The sequence below is a fragment of the Zootermopsis nevadensis genome, unplaced genomic scaffold (genome assembly GCF_977971745.1).
Source record: "Zootermopsis nevadensis isolate Lab colony 2312 unplaced genomic scaffold, Znev_1.0 Znev_ptg000027l, whole genome shotgun sequence".
Classification (NCBI taxonomy): domain Eukaryota; kingdom Metazoa; phylum Arthropoda; class Insecta; order Blattodea; family Termopsidae; genus Zootermopsis; species Zootermopsis nevadensis.
In genome coordinates this window covers 4,016,400-4,035,139 of record NW_028259159.1, presented here as the reverse complement: position 1 = coordinate 4,035,139, position 18,740 = coordinate 4,016,400, and the positions used below count along the sequence as shown (strand labels likewise).

Sequence of the window (18,740 nt, the reverse complement as noted above, 5' to 3'; positions counted from 1 at the left end):
GAAAATGAATAACAGCACTTTAGTTGGAATATCTAACGAGAAAAAAAAACTGGATAAACCTCCGCGTAGATGGGAGAATAATGATAAAGTTTATCTTTCAGAAACTGGATGTGAGGGTCTGGAATTGGTGTTATGTGAGTTAGAATAGGGCCCAGTAGTTGGCTCTTTTGAGCACAGTAATGAAACTGCGGGTCCCATAAAAGGCTGAAAATTTCATGACCAACTGCGTGATTAGACCTTTCATTTTCCGAAGGACTCTACTCTGTTGGGTTATGCGAGAGGCCGATTTCCATTAAACTTTTTATGGGTATAATATCAGTGAAGACTTCCACTTCAGTAATTATAGAATACATTTAATTGACAACAACACCAGTAAGTAAATAGAACAACGTTTCGGAGAAACATACTCTCTCCACCTTTAGCCACGTTTATCGCGATAGATGTTTCCAAAGGCAAGCGAAATCTGCGTTTTCACAGTGGAGAAGATGTCGACTGTGGTCTTCTAGTGTGACCTTGTGACCCGCAAGAGCACATGACGTCACAACCCAGACGATCACAATTAACGTCTATTAAAACTGTTCTATAAATAAATGAAAGAAACAAAGTAACAAGCTACTGATTTCAGAGGGAAATAACAGCCCATAAATCATTGTGACTTCGCACATAAGAACTGTGTAGTAGCTTTTACCAGTGTTACGAATTCTTTAAAATCATCATTATCTAATACCTCGGTACACTGAATACTACAAGGTCAAAGACGAGTGCCACTGGACCCTACCGTGAGCCACTTGCATCAAATGCACTCCATTACATTCTATTTCGAATATATTATCCTCACATCTATGCAGAGGTCTATCAAGTAGCCTTTTTCCTTGATTCTTTCCTGTTTAAGCCCACTGGCTATAATAAATTAGCATATAATACATAATTACTTGAGAACTCTAATTCAATACATCGATAATTATATATATGACCCTTTGAAACGCTAGGACGTTAATGAAAATTCGCGCGTGTGCTAATACGAATTAAAGATAATAATAATTTTATTTGATATCTCGGACTGACATCACGACCAGCAGCAATTACTGCCGTGTTTCTGTGTAATGCGGCTAACTAAACATAGGCCAGCTGTATCTGATCTGTGGTACCGTTAGCTCATTCCGTTACTCAGACAACGTGCTGTCTCTCAGGTAAACCCAAGAGAGTGAACTTGCACACGTGAGGTTCAACACTGTTCCACGGCCATTCATCAAAAAACAGTTCACAACCACGTATATAATACCGTGGCAAAAGCAATACTACTCAGCCATTTCGAAAACCTAGTGACAAGATTAAGAGCCACACATTTTTCTAGTTCAAAGTGATTTTATGAATGCGTTTATCAACGACGTCTACTAACCTGCCGAAAACCTGGTCAAAAGAAGTGCGTGATTAAATACAATAAAAAGTGCAGTGGAGACCGTTTGTTAGCATTAAGACAATTGAAGTGTCGTTAAGTCTGAAGAGAGCCTTAAAATAACATAAATACGCAAGACAGGTTTACAAACACAGAAGAATGAAATTGGTTCCGTGAAGTGTAAGAAAAAGAGTAACATAAAGGTAATGCACGCTTGCATGAATTGCGGTACTTAACAACTGTTTCGATACAAAGGCCCAAATTAGCGCACACGGCCTTTTCTATATCCACTTGCGTGTCTGTCCGCCCCTTCAGATCATCAAGTCCGATTTGGATGCATGGATTTTGATTAAATTAATGTTAGTCCAGATCAGATTAAACAGGCCGCCATTTCATATGAAGGTCTAATACATATTCTGGTCATTAAAAAGTATGTCGCAAAACCTTATAGAGTTAAATGTATTCTCCTTGTGCAATTAGCAACCAAATGTCGCAAAATATGATATTCCGGTTACATGTGTGGCTACTCGAAAACGGTTATTTATTGCTACTTTGATTCGAAACATCGTATGCTGCTTTGCCACTACTGCTATCTATGAGCAGAATCTCGTACAACCCATTTCGACGACATTTGGTGTACAGTTTTGAAGTTCATTCCAGTATGAAGATTTCTGTCTTCTGGGTTGTTGCGCTGTGTAGTCTGGTAGATGTTTACCAACGTTTCGGAGGTCATACTGCCTCCATAATCAGGGCGATGAGTATGAAGATTTCTGTATTCTGTGTTGTTGCGCTGTGTAGTCTGGTAGATGTTTACCAACGTTTCAGAGGTCATACTGCCTCCATAATCAGGGCGATGAGTATGAAGATTTCTGCATTCTGTGTTGTTGCGCTGTGTAGTCTGGTAGATGTTTACCAACGTTTCAGAGGTCATACTGCCTCCATAATCAGGGCGATGAGTATGAAGATTTCTGTATTCTGTGTTGTTGCGTTGTGTAGTCTGGTCGATGTTTACCAACGTTTCAGAGGCCATACTGCCTCCGTCATCAGGGCGATGAGTATGAAGATTTCTGTCTTCTGTGTTGTTGCGCTGTGTAGTCTGGTAGATGTTTACCAACGTTTCAGAGGTCATACTGCCTCCGTCATCAGGGCCCTGATGACGGAGGCAGTATGGCCTCTGAAACGTTGGTTAACATCGACCAGACTACACAGCGCAACAACCCAGAAGACGGATATCTTCGTACTCACCGCTGTGAGAACCTCAAGTCTTTCATTCCAGTAGTTTAAATAGACAAAGCAAACTGTTGAGAAACTGGTGCATAACTGAGCAGATTCCACGCACGAAGCTGTCGTACCATGTACCTAATAATGCTGATGAAGAGAATATTAATTACTACAGCGTGTGTGCCCTTCTACGTGATGAAAACCGCATTCCTCAAACCTTCTGACTAAATCACCGGTTGTTCTATTTCAATCACTTTGATAATGATGTTTTTCCTAACTCGCTGTTACATTAATTACGATTAAGAACAGGTTAGCAGTTCTAATACGTGGTACTTAAGAAGAAAACGTCTCAATTCTGCGTCCTTAATATAAAAATGATTACTTCGCAATTAAAACTGATGGTTGGAGAAACGGGCAGATTTTCAGAACCTATAAGACGTCATAATAGACACTTATCCGGTGTTGTTGGTCTTTATGGACTTCGTGTGAGATCTGTCCGGTTCAATACAAATGATTTTCATTTGCATCAGAATGCAGAGTGTAAATGGCTTTGGTATGAACGGAACTCGCAGGAAAGAAGCTTTATTCGGTAACTTCCGGTCTTAGCTCTGAGAACCTGTGGAACACGAATTGAGGCCAGGCAACGCACACTCTACGACACGGATGGCATGTTGCACAATACACACTGCTGGGGCAGTCAGTCTAGTTTGCTGGATACACATTCCAGTTATTTCGTTAAAATCCCCAGTGCTCAAAGTAAAAATCTCTGAGAATGTTAGCGTAATGACATTCAGGAGTTACTCCGTTCAATCTCAGGTGACTTATCGGATATCCCAACTGAGGCATTTCGTTGTTTTCCTCAGTCTCTGCAGCAAATTCCAAAACATGGCATGGCCATCTGCTTCAGAATTCTTACCTATTTGCCAATAGACATATTCGACGCTACACGTCGAACGTCACGATCAAGTACTTAGTATTCTTGTTTCGTACTCTGAAGATCCCGGGTTCAAATCTCGGTGCGCAGACACACGACGCTGGCCGATGGTTTCAAGGTTTTCCTCAGCCACTAAAGGGAAATGCCGTGACAGAACCTTAAATTAGGGCACGGGCACTTCATTCCATGTTTTGAAATTTGTTATTCATTAATCATCCTGTCATTTGACGTTATGTAGTAAGGGGCAATATACAGAAATAAAACTATGTGATATATAACTTACATGGTTGAAAGAGTGTCGTTAAATAACTTGTAAATCATCAATTGGGTAAACGTAAGCACATACACGAGTTTCGACTGCCTGTTATATGACGTCACATTATTCTTTTATCTTTTGACATTGTGCGCACTTGTAACTTGGCATTTATTCTCAGACTATACAGAAATTACACAGATGTTAACATACTACTTAAACAACACGCTTCGACACTGTTTTGTAATTCACTAGTTGTTTTCGCGCTTGAAACAAACACTATAATATTTACGTTAAACATGAAAAACAATTTCTAAATATTACCGCAGGCCGGACTAAATGTTTCGCAAATTGGCCGTTATCGCTAAACGTACAATTATAACTTTATAATTTTGTTTTTTTGTTCAATCATCAATTTCAACAAAATTCTCTCGATGTGGGCGTTCTTAATATAGACATAGATACATCCGTTACAACGAACTTCATAAAGGGGTTAATTTTTTTGGCTACTAAGGGATAAATTAACATTTTAGATATTAACCAACAGGTACAAGAAGTCCTCGGACCTTTCCGTTAAAGTGGCTGCTGTCCGTGTTATTCATCCCTTCCAATTAAAAGGCCATGAAACGAGACTAATAAAATGTTATTTGTGATGCTTGTTCTGTGGTCCTTATCAAAATGAACGTTTTACAGGTCCACCCTGTTCGGTGGTTCTCCGAACAATGGCGTACACAAAACATAAATACATTGAAAATTTGGCCGAGCAGCTGTTCTGCAGATACTGAAACATCGAGGAGTAAGTAATAAATAAGCAATGTTTTACTCTCTCATATGCGGAAATACAAACTACCCAGGTTTTATAACGCTACGACAGTTACAGGCAGATAAATATGAATTTTAATGTTTCAAAAAGATGTGTATGCATGTCTTACTTATGTTCATTACTTCATTTTCAGACGTTCTACTGTTTATATTTTTTTATGATTTTATATTGTCTCTTCCACTAATAGGCCTATATGTGAAGCCCACTACATAACAGAGATGTGGTGTCTCTCTGGCTATCCGCCCGCATCTTTTACCACTGAAAGGATTTTGGAGAAATTTGGGATCTACATTAAAAGCTGTCGGACGAATTTAATTTTTGCGCACGTCGGTTAGTTTAAACCTCGTATTAGAGAAGTTACAGCTCAAATTTTTATCACACCGCGTCATCGTTAGGAATACAGTAGAGACGATCAGCCTCCTATACAAAATAATAGAACATATTTCAATTATATTTTAGATGCGCTGATGTAAGGCATTAAATAAAAAATATATTTTAACTGCATGCAGTTAGCTTTGGAAGAATACATTCGCATTTGAAACAAATGAAGACGAAGACAATGAAGCACAGATAATCAGAAAGAATGCATTTTGAAGATCTGCGTACTCCGCTGGAGTAAATTACCTTTACACTCTTGTCTACGAGCCGACTGATTTCGATGAACTCTTTCCATTCACGAACCTAACCAATTATCCAGACGTCAGAGAAACAAAATTAATTTGAAATTACATTTCTCCAGCACTACAAAGTTCGTCTACTGTCATCACATCTTAGTAGGCCAATGAATGAAAATAAAAGGGCAGGCGCTGAATAGAAAGTTATGAGCTCGGCTGCAGAAGTATTGCAGATATGCTATTGTCTACTGATTTCTTAAACATTAATTTCAAAATCTTGACCTTCGGTTAAACCATGATACAAAATTTCGTCGTGTAAACGACACACTTATAACGCTTAATAGTCAGTTCGTATAGTTCGACGCCCTATGAACCGATGGAGATATTAATCGATGTCAATCCGCTAAAACATTGAAGTCGCAATTTCGAAGCCCGCTGTGTTCAGTGTCGATAAAGGATTTGCAGTGGACCACCTTCTTGCCCAGTTATCCCTACTGAATACGTAACAGATTCAATGAGAACGAAAGGGTAGAATACAAGAAAGCAAAACATAAAAAGGGAAATCAAAATGCGAAAGGATAAAATGACTAATACGCACATATTTAATTTTCAAAACGAGACGTATTTCAAACCTCCGCATTACTGAAAAGTACGCGGACAAGAATTCTCTTAAAATAGGTTCAACAAACAAATTTGTAAATCCTTGTCACTTTGTGGCAGGTTGTTTTCAATGGCATTGCTCCAGGACAGAAACCTTGAATCAGGAAGGAAATCGTCTGTGAGACTCTGAGAAACAGAATCATCAATTTTATTTTGTAATCCTATAGCAATTTCAAAAATCTGTTCTATTCTTGTTCACCCAAGGATAAACATTAAGTAAGAATGCTTAAACGTGTGATTTCCATTCACGTAAATAACGAATTCAAATTAAATTTTCTAACAAAGAAACTGGTAAATAATCTTGCCAGTTTTATTCAAAAGTTTCTGTCTCAGTAAATGAGAACTCTAGCCTACTTTACGTTTTAAAATTTCCAACATATTTTCGTCGGAAAATATATCCTACTTCATACTGTACTGAAATGCATGTCATACAACCTGGTCAAAGGTTATCATCCTTAAACAATATACTCTGAAACATGATCAAATTAAGGACACTGATACAGGTCTGACTTCATTATCCCAACTGTGACAATGAAGTTGTTGAACTTTAAAGATCACGTTCAAGGGCGAAGACCATTCGTATGTACTTCCTACATCCATCTATGATTTTATGCTACGCGATGCGTTTTATTAGAACTTCAAGGCAAGCAACTCCTGACAGAAGACTACACGTGTTGTTGACCTCTAGACTTTTAACAAATGTAAATATGTTCGTTTCTCTTAGCCCTTATATTAGCTCAATTACATGGATATGATTAAGGTAACCGGAATTTTATCCCCGTAACAACTGCAGTTTCCCATTTTAATGTCACGGTTCTTGAGGGATCTTTAACATCGAAGTATATTATTTCATTTCAGAAATTACATATCACGCATCAGAAGAAACTGAATGTTACTAAAAAGATGGGATTCTGAATAATACCTTGAGAATTATGAAAACATTTGAACTGTGTTGTGTCAACTAACGACATTTAACAACGTGTTACAATTCTCTGTCATTCAAAATTTACGTTTCGGAGACCAACTCTGTGTCGGTTTTGCCCAATAAATTTCTATGAGTCAGACAAACACGTGAACTTATGAAGAAACATTCTCGAAAGGTGGGCACTGCCATTATTCTTCCGCAGTTCTTGGCAGGTCGAATCGATGACCAGACAAAACCGAGTGGTCCATATAATAATCTTCGAGAACGCCAAGGTAAAAACAATACAGATCAGGAACCTAAACGCTAATAGATAAGATTCATTAGTAAATTCGATGACGCATACGGTAACACAGTCCCACTCGCGTGTTCTTCAAATGAATTCTCCAGATTAACGCAATAATAGAGTGCATTAATATCAACTGCTGTCGCCTGCGTGTAGGATTGTCAGTCTGTTGTAGTCCGAAATATGGGGACAAAACAATGGCACTGCTACAAAAACAAAATAAAATGAGAAAGAAAAGAATCCGGAAGTGTGTCGACCGAACATTGCGGTTCAGAGCTCTACCGTTCTGCTTCGTATTCTGAAGGTCACAGATTCGATCTCGGCCATCCTGACTGAAGCTTCTTGTGATTTTCCTCAATTCCATAGGTACAATTCTCGGGGGAGGGGGGAGGAACTTATAGTGAGCCACTACCGCTTCGTTCCAAACCATAAATCGCAATTCTGTTTCATTTTACGCTACATTAACTTTTACGGCACAAAATCGAAGTTAAATAAATTAAAACAAGACGAGAATTCTCTTGCTAGATACGGAATTCAGTAACAAACAAGTTCGACTCGCAGCAAAACACTGCAACCAAGTGATGATAGAACGTCGCAAAACCGTATTTGTAGGTCACAGTGAATACGTAACGATAGAGTTGCGTGCAGACGGTCAGGTACGCATCAGAGCCGAGATAACAGGCTCGCACACGTTACAGACAGTGGCAAGTACCTCAGAAAAAAAAACGATCATAAATCTTCAGACTCGGGAGATTATTCTCGATAAGACTGGGAGCAACACAGGGCCCCGCCGTCATCAATCAGACGATGTGACGAGGCCGCATTAGTGTCACGACACTAATGGACAGAAACAATTACACGCACGTCGCGGCCCGGCTCTATTTACTGGAAGGTATTAACTAGCTCCCATAACGATTTTAATTTGTGAAAATATGTTCAGTTCCAACATTCATACGTACAGATAATCGCAAGGCTAGAGCTGAGAGAGATTAGGAATCACGTGTTGTGTCAGTATAAAGCTGGACATAAAATGTGTCATCTGGTCTCCCTTCACCTCACATTGTTACGCAGTCTTAACGACTTCAAATGCCGTTAATTCCTTGGCTGCTGTGGCCATCAAGAGCTTATGCTGTACTTTCAATCACTTCGTGACTGACATACACCATAAGACAACAAACGCGGTTTTAGTTATCTACCTCCACGAAGCAGAGTCGCTCAACCCAAGAGATAACTCGTCTTTTATGGAACTCAAAGGTCCACACCCGTCTCCACAAGGGACCACCACTGACAGCTGAATTCTATTCGCATCCCACATTCTACTTCTTTAAGATCCATTTTAATATCATCCTCCTATTCAATCATAAGTTTCCCAAGTGGTCCCTTCCGTCCGACAAGAGGCTCTGTATGCGTTTCTCGTCTCACACATTCGCGGTACTTAGTTTTAGTCCAAATACTTTCCTCAGCTCAATCAAACATACAGCGTCGCCGTAAACGTAGCCTGCAAGGGGTGATGAATCCAACTGCCCATGCGTTCTCAAGTTTCAAAAACTTCGAAAAACAAGTAGGCAGAAGAAAACGTGAATACATGACCACGGGAATGGTTACAAGCACATGCTGAAACATTGTTCAATTCCTTGTTTGCAGACAAAGTTTGTGTTTGTGTCGTTTGGCATTGAGAACCACACTAAAACAAAACAGGGTACCAAACGCAAAACAACAAACATATAAAAACTTATTTTATCCAAATATGTTTTTCTCTAGTTCCTTTCTACATCCACTGAATATTTCTGTGCTGTTTCGAAGGCTTAAGGCAATAACTATAACGTTTGACCCAAGACTTTCTTACTGACGAGCAAAGAATTAGGTGCAGATTCTGTCACTTCTTCCTAGTTAGTGCAGTTAGTTCGTCGCACTCCAAAAACACACTTACTGGGTACAGTTTGTACAAGTGACTGCAAAGTCTTAGGGCCCGTGAAAGTTAAATAACGGTACATCCGACATTGAAACCCCAAACGAACGGGTGTTTACTTTAAAAACACCATCTATGACACAGTAATAACATAACAGAATAGTAGGCAGGTCTACTAATGTTCCAAACCCATGTCACGCTGCATGGTTAGATTAGCTCCGTCCTATCACGAAGCGCCTACATTCCCGTAATGAGACACAGCACGCATTTTAAAATATACGTGTACACCGCATCTCAGTAACAAAAGATACACCGTGTGTGAATGGATGTATTGCCTAACTGTGATTTGTATGTAGATATATACATATATCTTCCAGATGCCAATTGAGAAATGTGTCCTTGACTTACATTTCAACGCTGTAAGCAACTCCTTACTAAACCCTTCTAATTTGGGAAAGTCAAAATTATAAGATAGATATTTTGTCGCATCGAGATATGTGGTGGTCCCAAACGGCCTCGTACCATACAGGGGGCATTTTCTTCGGCTACTGTCCAATGCATGAATAAGGAACATGCATTTCGCAATGAATAGTTACAATTTCCAATGATAATCAGAATTATTTACCTAACGTCCAAACAGAATTGTCATTACTCTTTATTTCCGAAGGGGAACACAGAAATGTCTCACGTATTTACTAAACGAGTAATGCGCAACGCCCGTGGCGATGACTTGTCCGTCACTGAATCTGACGTTTTATTAGACCAGCGATGAACATGTTTACCAAAGCTTTCGTCACGTTACATTACTGTGTTCTTTGTGCACGATAAGACCTGCGGGACGGAAAAGAAGCAACGTTCACTCTTAACAAAATTAAGTAGATACTCGTCAAAACCTTGGGCGATAAGACGGGCGGATAGACCTACTGACGAGAATTATTTTTGGAAATCGGTCGTCAATATATGAACCAGCTTACGACATAATCCAGCAACGGGCTTTTGTGAACACGGCGATGAGTTCTCGTGTTTATAAAAGCAGGGACCGTATAATGTTGATTGTGGTCTTCTCGGCTGTGACGCCGTGCATTCTTGCAGATGTTTAACAACGTTTCGAAGGCACTCATCTTAATCTGTTCGTGTTCCAGCAAAGTATATCCTTCCGCATATCAAATGGATTTTATTTCCGAAAACTGTGCGTTTGTTTTCACGTTTCTGCAAGAGTCGATGCTGTATTTTACTAGGGCGTAGACTCTAAGGCTGGTAAATATTCAACTTAGCAACAAATGTAAGTCAAGCTACAATCAATCAATCGTTCTACAAGCAACCGATTATACTGATGAATATGCAATTTGGTGGTCCTCATGCATTAGAGTGGGGAAGATCCAAGAGTTGGCTGAAGGGGAGAGTCGCGTTAGAAAGTTGGTTTGAAAGATGCCCCTTGTCTATATGACAGCAATGCCAATGAGCCGCTATGCCGGGTTTTGCCGAGTTGTCAGTGTTCAGTGTGCACAGGGCATCCATCCAACACAACAGGACATGGTGGGTGTGTTCGTGAACGTATATCGATTAATCTTCACGTGCTACCAAGGAGCGGACTACTAGCTATCACGGAGGTAATCTCAGTATTGTACTTGAATTTCCGCTGTCATCAACGGACTAATGGTTTACTGAAGAGTTCTCAATCTTTCAGCTCCTGGGGCCACATTTACCCGATCTTACATACTTGCGGGCCGTATAGTTACAGATGATGATAATTTAATGGAACGTCATGGCAATTTATTAGCAAGGCTACTACTAATTGTTGCAATCAATTCCATGCATTGTGTTACTCAAAAAGATTCTTTAACGAATCTGTCAATTTGGAATGTTATCCGCAGCATATTTAAAAATTTGTTCATATATATGTTTTATATGTAGATTATTCAACGACTTTCAGCAGCTCGGGAAAAGACAGCGTCGATTAAAAATAAAATTTAACTTCTCAACACTGAACCGGAGAGAAAAATTACAACACAAAAAAAATTGGAAAGGTGTGTGTATTCTTCCAAACGCGATTTTCACTATACAACACTTAGGTCGTTATTACACTGATGCGTCTCAGGCTATTCTTGCACTAATTTGATCCGAGGTCATTCTTTGACAACAATGAAAACCATGACCTCTAGTAACGCAGGTTAGCTATACCCGGAAGAAAAACGCGACAGATAAGCAGACATGGACGAGCCCACAATGTGTTCTTCGCTCACACTAGAGAGAGAAGATATTCTAAAATGTTGAGCTGTAACCAATTTCCAGGAATTATAAAGCCGCTATTTATATATAAATAACACTAGTCAATGCTTCAAAAATATACTTACACGAAAATTTACTTCTAAATTTGTAGTAATAGACAAACAAAAACGATCTATATTGGCCAAAATCCAATCCTGTCTGGACGCCTTGCCCATTTTCACATTCTGCGTAGATTAATTCTTATTCCTTTGTTCGGCGGGTCCCGAGAAGAAGTGTGGTTCTCCGCTAGCGATGAGTTCTGCAACGGCCCTGCCACTGGCCCTGGTCGGGTACGCGGTTAATGCTGCCTCCAACGTGGCGTGGTTCTTCCCCATGCTGGTGGCTGCCATCGCGTACTTCCACTACGAACTTCTGGACCCAGAGTCTCGACCCATAGACGTCGCCACAGAACTCCTACATCCCGAGTACGACTTTATTATTGTGGGGGCCGGTTCTGCAGGTACGTATCCCATCAGTTACCAACCCGCTTTCTCAACTTCTCATTTTGTTAACGTTGGTCTTCTGGATAGCAACTCCGCGTGCACTTTTAGGCACGTACCAGCGTTCTGGCGGAACATACCGCCTCCATATTCAGAACTGAAGATGTAGACGATGTTCATCCGAATGGCTGGAATCTACCTACTACCCAAAAGACCAACCTTTCCACCGCCGTGAGAACCTCAAATTTCTACACATCTTCAGTGTTTACGGAACGCATCTAAAAATCACAGCATTGACAATAACTAACGTCAGTACATACCTGTGACGTTCAAATTCATTTAAATCAATATTAAAATGTCCTAAGAGTATCACTTTATCGAAAATATGCGATAATAATCAGGAAATGCTCAGTATTGTTTTAATAATTCAGTCACATCTAAATATTTCATTAATTAATATCATACAAAGCTTGTATACTCTTGAAACAAAAGTCTGACATCTCTAGGTGCAGTACTGGCCAACAGGTTGACAGAGATGGAGGACTGGACAGTTTTATTACTGGAGGCTGGAGGAGACGAGACAGAGATTTCGGATGTTCCGGTTCTGGCAGCCTACTTACAGCTCAGCAAACTGGACTGGAAGTACAAGACGGAACCCCAAGGAACTGCCTGCCTTGGTCAGTAACTTCTCCTCCTCCTCAGATCATACTTCTATGAAATAGTCTGCAAACAACTTTCGCACACTGCTTCAAAATCTATTGTCTTGAATCAGGTATTATCTTAGAATTTGTGATGTCGGCAACAGCACTGAAGCAGTCCGTAAAGTAGCAATAGACATTACACGCTCGATATTACACATGTATGTAGAAACATTACACAAGATATCAATGACAAAATACTAATGCCGTTTTCCCATTAACAATTTTCTTAACGTTCCCGTGATTTCACTATACTCGGCGGTGAGGGCATTGAAGTCAAATGACTGCCGGGGGGGGGGGGGGGGGGAACTGTGTGTGTGTGTGTGTTTTCTCTTAGAATGGGGTGATCAAAGCGGCTGTTTTTAGCATCATTATTTTTATCCCCTCGTCTACGTTTTGTGTTTGTTTTTTTACCACAGGCATGAAGAATCACAGATGCAACTGGCCCCGAGGGAAGGTGATTGGAGGATCCAGTGTCCTAAACTACATGTTGTACGTACGAGGTAACAAGAAGGATTACGACATCTGGGAGTCACTTGGCAATCCAGGCTGGGGCTCAGAGGAAGCCCTGTATTACTTCAAGAAGTCGGAGGACAATCGGAATCCGTACCTTGCCAGGACACACTATCACTCCACCGGCGGCTACCTCACGATACAGGAGGCGCCATGGCACACTCCACTGGCAGCCGCTTTCGTTCAGGCGGGAGTCGAAATGGGGTACGTATGTTTTGCGGATCCTCCGCTCATACCAAATGTAAACAAGCTGTTCGTGTAGCGATAACGCCACAGTCTGTTATCCGGGAGGTTCCCGGTTAGATTCTTTGCCATATTACCTTACAAGAAACAGCGATCTCATGATCACTTTTCCACCTCATTCGACAATATATCAACAAGGAAAATCCACATATCTCGGGTTCTTGGCGATGGTACACGTGGAAGAATATACAGACACAGAAATTTGACTGCCCAATTACGTGTTCGTTTTATGCACTTTATGCAAACAATGCATAAAACTGTGTATCCAGTGTCAGTTACAGTGAAGAACTGAAACACGGATTACGTTTTGTAAATCAGTGAAACTTGTGTAATTGTGATCTCTTTTGATCTCCTGGATAATGTAACAGCCCGTAATTGATGACTGTTCATAGCCAACAGCTACATAACACTTTAAAAACGAAATGTAAAGAAAGTAAACGCAAAGAGTTGTTTCGCTTTGAAGTTAAAATAATTTACAAAGTTATCTCAGAAGTTATGTGTCTAGCGATAAAACTGTGTTTGCAGAAGCCTGCAAAAACAGACACACATGCGCGCGAGCTACTGTAAAGGTTACTTCAGCAACATACGAATAAACTAAGGTGAATTTCTTCTAAAACAATAATCGGGTTATGACACGCTTTATGTTTTTTTTTTGTTTTTTTTTCACCTCCTACCGTTCGCATCTTCTTGCATTACACGTCATATCGGCTGAAGTAAGCCATTTCCCAGAAAAATAATTTCTTTTTTACTCGGAGATACGGGACGACGTGACAGAACAAGAATGCACGTAGTGAGTCAACATCATAACCAATTCCTTACATAACCCAAATATATTTCCACCTATGCTTTGGTTACCCGTACGATGTGTGTGGCAAATGTTACGAAGATGTGTTGAATGGTTCAAGGGAGGGAGAGACAGAAACACGTGGACATGATGATAGCAGAAGTTCTAAATTTACCTTGAAATAGCGCAACTGGGCAAGTAAACAGATGCTATTTTGAAGATATCCGTCTTCTGGGTTATTGCGCTGTGTAGTCTGGTCGATGTTAACCAACGTTTCAGAGGTCATACTGCCTCCGTCATCAGGGCGATGAATATGCCAATAGCCCTGATGACGGAGGCAGTATGACCTCTGAAACGTTGGTTAACATCGACCAGACTACACAGCGCAATAACCCAGAAGACGGATATCTTCATACTCACCGCTGTGAGAACCTCAAGTCTTACACAGATGCTATTTTCTCTTCTCCAATGCGTCCAAACCGCCTCTGGCCCTACCCGGACCCCATCCAATGGGTAAAACACCGAGGTGTGAAATCAATCAGTCGCCTCCATCTAGTGTCAAGATTAAGAATGTGCGGAACTTTCCTTCCACTCCTTCACACGCCTTCTGGGCGTGATGCGAGGACAGTTCGCAGGACGAACGCAATTGTGTGGAAAGTTTGGATACGTTGCAGGTACGACAACCGAGACATCAATGGCGAGTTCCAAACTGGCTTCATGATCGCGCAGGGAACCACAAGACGAGGGTCACGCTGCAGCACGGGCAAGGCATTCCTGAGACCAGCGCGCCTCAGAAAAAACCTGCACGTCGCTATGGATTCTCACGTGACAAGGGTGCTCATTGACCCGGTTACCAAGAGGGCAATCGGCGTCGAATTTAGCCGCGAGGGCAAGAACCACGTGATCCGAGTAAGAAAAGAAGTCATCGTCAGCGGAGGCTCCGTCAATTCTCCGCAGCTCCTCATGTTATCGGGCATTGGTCCCCGCGAACACCTGCAGGTACTCGACACCATCAAACACACCAAGTTGATAAAGGAGTGAGCACAGAGACGGCTAGGTCAGTAGGGGATGGAAGTAGAGCGCTCGATGTCCGGAAGGGCAGGCAGGGTTTCCCTAGCCACCACGTCTAGATGACCTCTGGGACGCAACCACTCCGATTCAATGATCACAGGGCAGCGCGGCCCAAGAGTGTGAAGCTAGCAACTCATTTTCTATCTACTGCTGAGGAGTAAATTTCATGAAAAGCCTAAGGTTTGGGATTTAGCTAAACGCCTTCATGGTTTACTACTTAGAGTAATAATTTCAGCTTCACATTAAATGTATGACTACGCTACCAAAAAAACTCCGTTTTGCTTCCCGGAAAGAGTCCTCGTTCACACTGTTCGTAAATTAAAATTAAACCTCAATACTTGTTAAGCTATTGGTAAACGTTTCTATTTTATTTTCGATTACAGAGGCCTGCATAAATTAAAAAAAATCGAAATTAAGGCTCAAAATGACATGAAACGTTCGAAATCCGTTATCGAGGAAGTATTTCAATTTTTTTATATAAACAAACAATATTCCCCAAACAGAAATGGGGAAGGGTGAGTCCCGCAGTCGATGTCAATGGATTAATAGAAGTCGATAATTCTGGTACAGAAGCTCATGGGAAACATTTACATTGAAAAAACAAACTGTGATTTCATGTAAGTAACATTTTTCTTTGAAGGAACTGAGGATTCCAGTTATCCAGGACCTGAAAGTAGGTCACAATCTACAGGACCACATCGGGCTCGGTGGGTTCACGTTCATGGTAAACCAACCCGTCTCTCTCGTCCAGAGCAGATATGAGAACGTTCCCTCCGTTCTCAAGTACGCCATGTTGGGGGACGGTCCTCTCACTGTCCTAGGAGGAGTAGAAGGACTCGCCTTCGTCGGCACCAAATACGTGAACGCAACTGAAGACTTCCCGGACATCGAGTTTCACTTCATCTCTGGATCCACCAACTCCGATGGAGGACGTCAGATTCGCAAAGCCCACGGCATTACAGAATCCTTCTACAATAAAGTTTTCAACCCCATAAATAATATGGATACATGGAGTGTTATCCCTGTCCTCCTGAGGCCAAAAAGTCGTGGAATCATCAAACTGAGGAGCAAAAATCCATTTGATTACCCGCTCATCTACCCTAATTATTTCTTTGACCCATACGATATGGCAGTTCTTACAGAAGGCGTTAAAATTGCTTTAGCCATGAGCAGGACTCGATCATTTCAGAAATTTGGTAGCAAACTTCACGAAGTTCCATTCCCAGGATGCAACCACATCCGCATGTGGACTGACGCATACTGGGAATGTATGATCAGGACATATTCAGTGACAATTTACCATCCTGTAGGAACCTGTAAGATGGGACCCTATTGGGACCCCGATGCTGTAGTTGATCCAGAACTCAAAGTTTATGGCATCAAAGGATTAAGAGTTGTAGACGCTTCAATAATGCCAACACTTGTCAGTGGTAATACAAATGCACCTGTCATAATGGTAGCCGAAAAAGGTGCTGATTTAATTAAGGAATATTGGACGAAGAATAGCTGAAGATCTTCGTGACCCTCGTGAATAACGTCTCTCATGTTTCTGTGCCGAGAGGACAACCGTGGATATTCATGCTTCAAATTAATGTATCCGGTGCACTCAAACGTAGATGTATATATAACAACAAAAACAGAACCATCCAGTAAAACAAATCATACGGATTCAATAGGGGTTGTAGCAAGAGTGAAACTGGCTGTTCATGTCACAAAACGCAAAAAAGTATTAAGCTACATAAATCATGTCATTTATTAAAGTAGTTACGAAATTACACAACGCAGAACACTGACTTCTGGGTTACCGGTAATTATGGCACCCTAAATAAGTCGATACATACAGTTAGACGCCTAAGACTTGTTTGGAATGTGTTAGTGACAAGCACAAAGAATGAGGTGACAAACCATAAACGGCAGATACGTTTTTCAAACTCACTGACTGCACTTTTCCATTGTGGCAAGGCAATTAAACCTCCAGTTTAGATAAATAAGCCATTACAGAACTGATTCTTAATGCAGTTTATGTACTGAGGGTGTCGGACGCTGAAATTTATCAGGCGCAAGATATGGTCCAATAAAGGCCAGTGAAAACGAGTTCCACAAAACGTGGGAAATTACTTGCTCAGCTGAACTGCCAGCTTTTAAATAAAGACTCTGGTCCACTTAGCATGAAGATGAATGGTAAGAGCTACGTGTTGAGGGTTCAATGCATTATGCTATTTTCTGGTTTGCATGTGACTCCTTAAGCTGTCACATTCTGCAAGCTTGCAAAATGTTTTAAACCTGACGTCGGCGGTATTTTGTAACCAGTATGGTGTATCTCGCAACTGTATATAACTGGTGGAAGAAAAAATCAGTTCAAGTGATTTACATTTTTGTCATCTTCCAGTCCCGTCTGTCAATTGTGTTAGGACAGCAGATGTTTCGTGCGCATTTTTAAAAAGCAAAATAAATATGATGCGATAATATTGCAGGCTTCACGCTGTACAAATCTGCTTACAAACTGTGTGACTCTTTTCTGTTCGATCAGACGGTTTCAAACAAAATGTGAAAGTGTGGTGTGGTCGTATCGATTTCCGGGATTTCAAACTAAAATTCAGCTTCGACGTTCGACGACACGAAGAAGTTGAGCTATGCTCGGAATCGAAGTGTTGTGCAACGCAACGCCGAAATACTTCACTACTTAAGTGCTGGCAGCTGTTTGACTAACAAAAGTTTCTGTTCGCACTATAAGATACGGTCACCTGTACGTAACATTCTAATCCCGATATTCTATCACATAACACAACACGATAACTTTCAGAAATACCATTAAGTCATTTAGACTGAACTTGCACCAAAGAGTACAGCCCTTCATCATCCAGCAACCTCTTCGTCCTCTTATAGTGTGCTAATTTCGTCTGAAGTGGCGTATTCCCTTCTGTCAAGTGGAACAGGATGAGCTTATCACCAGACAACGCAGAAAATCGCAGAAGCACATAATCAGAATACGACAAAATGACACCACATACCACGTGTATCGAAAATTAAACTGGTTCTGCTTAATTCAAAATGAAAAACTGGATTTTATTCGGACTTTTAATTGGGATATGTTGACGGTAAGTTTAAATCGACGTGTGCTTCCAGCTTTTTACAAATTGTCTAACAAACGACAAATGTTAAGGAGCGTAGAAACATTATCAGTTAGTGAATTAATATATTATTTTTTTTTAGAGTTAACCAAAAAGTGTTACGCGAATCGGTATTATGATAATACGAGAATGAACACTGACATTGGTCAAAACGCATAAGCGTTAAAAATGTAATTTTATAACAGTTCAAAAGGGCCTTTTTTGGCGCAGGAACTTTGCTATTAGCGATACTGAAGTTAAAATATATATTTTGTACGGGTGTCTGCGTTGCAGGTGGGTTACAATACGGAAAGTATCAATGAAATAAAGACTGTGACAAATGATACTGATGTGCAGGTACAGAAAGCTGTATCTATTGAGTTTCGAGTATTAATCAGAACGTTCTCCTAGAAGTGGTTTATCGATCTAAAACTATCTTTGGAGTACAGTGTTTTATTTTTACCTCTTAAACATACGAAAACTCTATATTTTTTTTCCCACACAGTGTATTTATGGGCTGTGCATGATTCATGAATAAACAGTCATTTGCATATACAGCATTAACCAACCTGAGTTTGTAATGAAGAAGTGTTGT

General features: G+C 40.7%; 2 protein-coding genes across 3 annotated transcripts in view; one reads left to right on the top strand and one right to left on the bottom strand.

Annotated features, from left to right (window-relative positions):
- Flo2 (flotillin-2) overlaps positions 1–18,740 on the bottom strand; it is a 149,495-nt gene that overhangs the window by 14,648 nt on the left and 116,107 nt on the right. The gene's annotated exons all lie outside the window — the stretch shown is intronic.
- LOC110832742 (glucose dehydrogenase [FAD, quinone]) lies at positions 1,115–18,709 on the top strand. Of its 2 annotated transcripts, XM_087356318.1 has the most exons (7): positions 1,115–1,599; positions 4,498–4,600; positions 11,518–11,746; positions 12,233–12,403; positions 12,844–13,141; positions 14,639–14,963; positions 15,676–18,709. In XM_087356318.1, exons 3-7 carry the CDS (start codon positions 11,539–11,541, stop codon positions 16,543–16,545), a joined length of 1,872 nt encoding a protein of 623 aa, XP_087212444.1. In that variant the 5' UTR covers positions 1,115–1,599; positions 4,498–4,600; positions 11,518–11,538; the 3' UTR covers positions 16,546–18,709. The 2 variants fall into 2 exon arrangements, with proteins under 2 accessions (XP_087212444.1, XP_021925711.2); XM_022070019.2 differs by lacking the exons at positions 1,115–1,599; positions 4,498–4,600 and adding an exon at positions 9,649–10,628.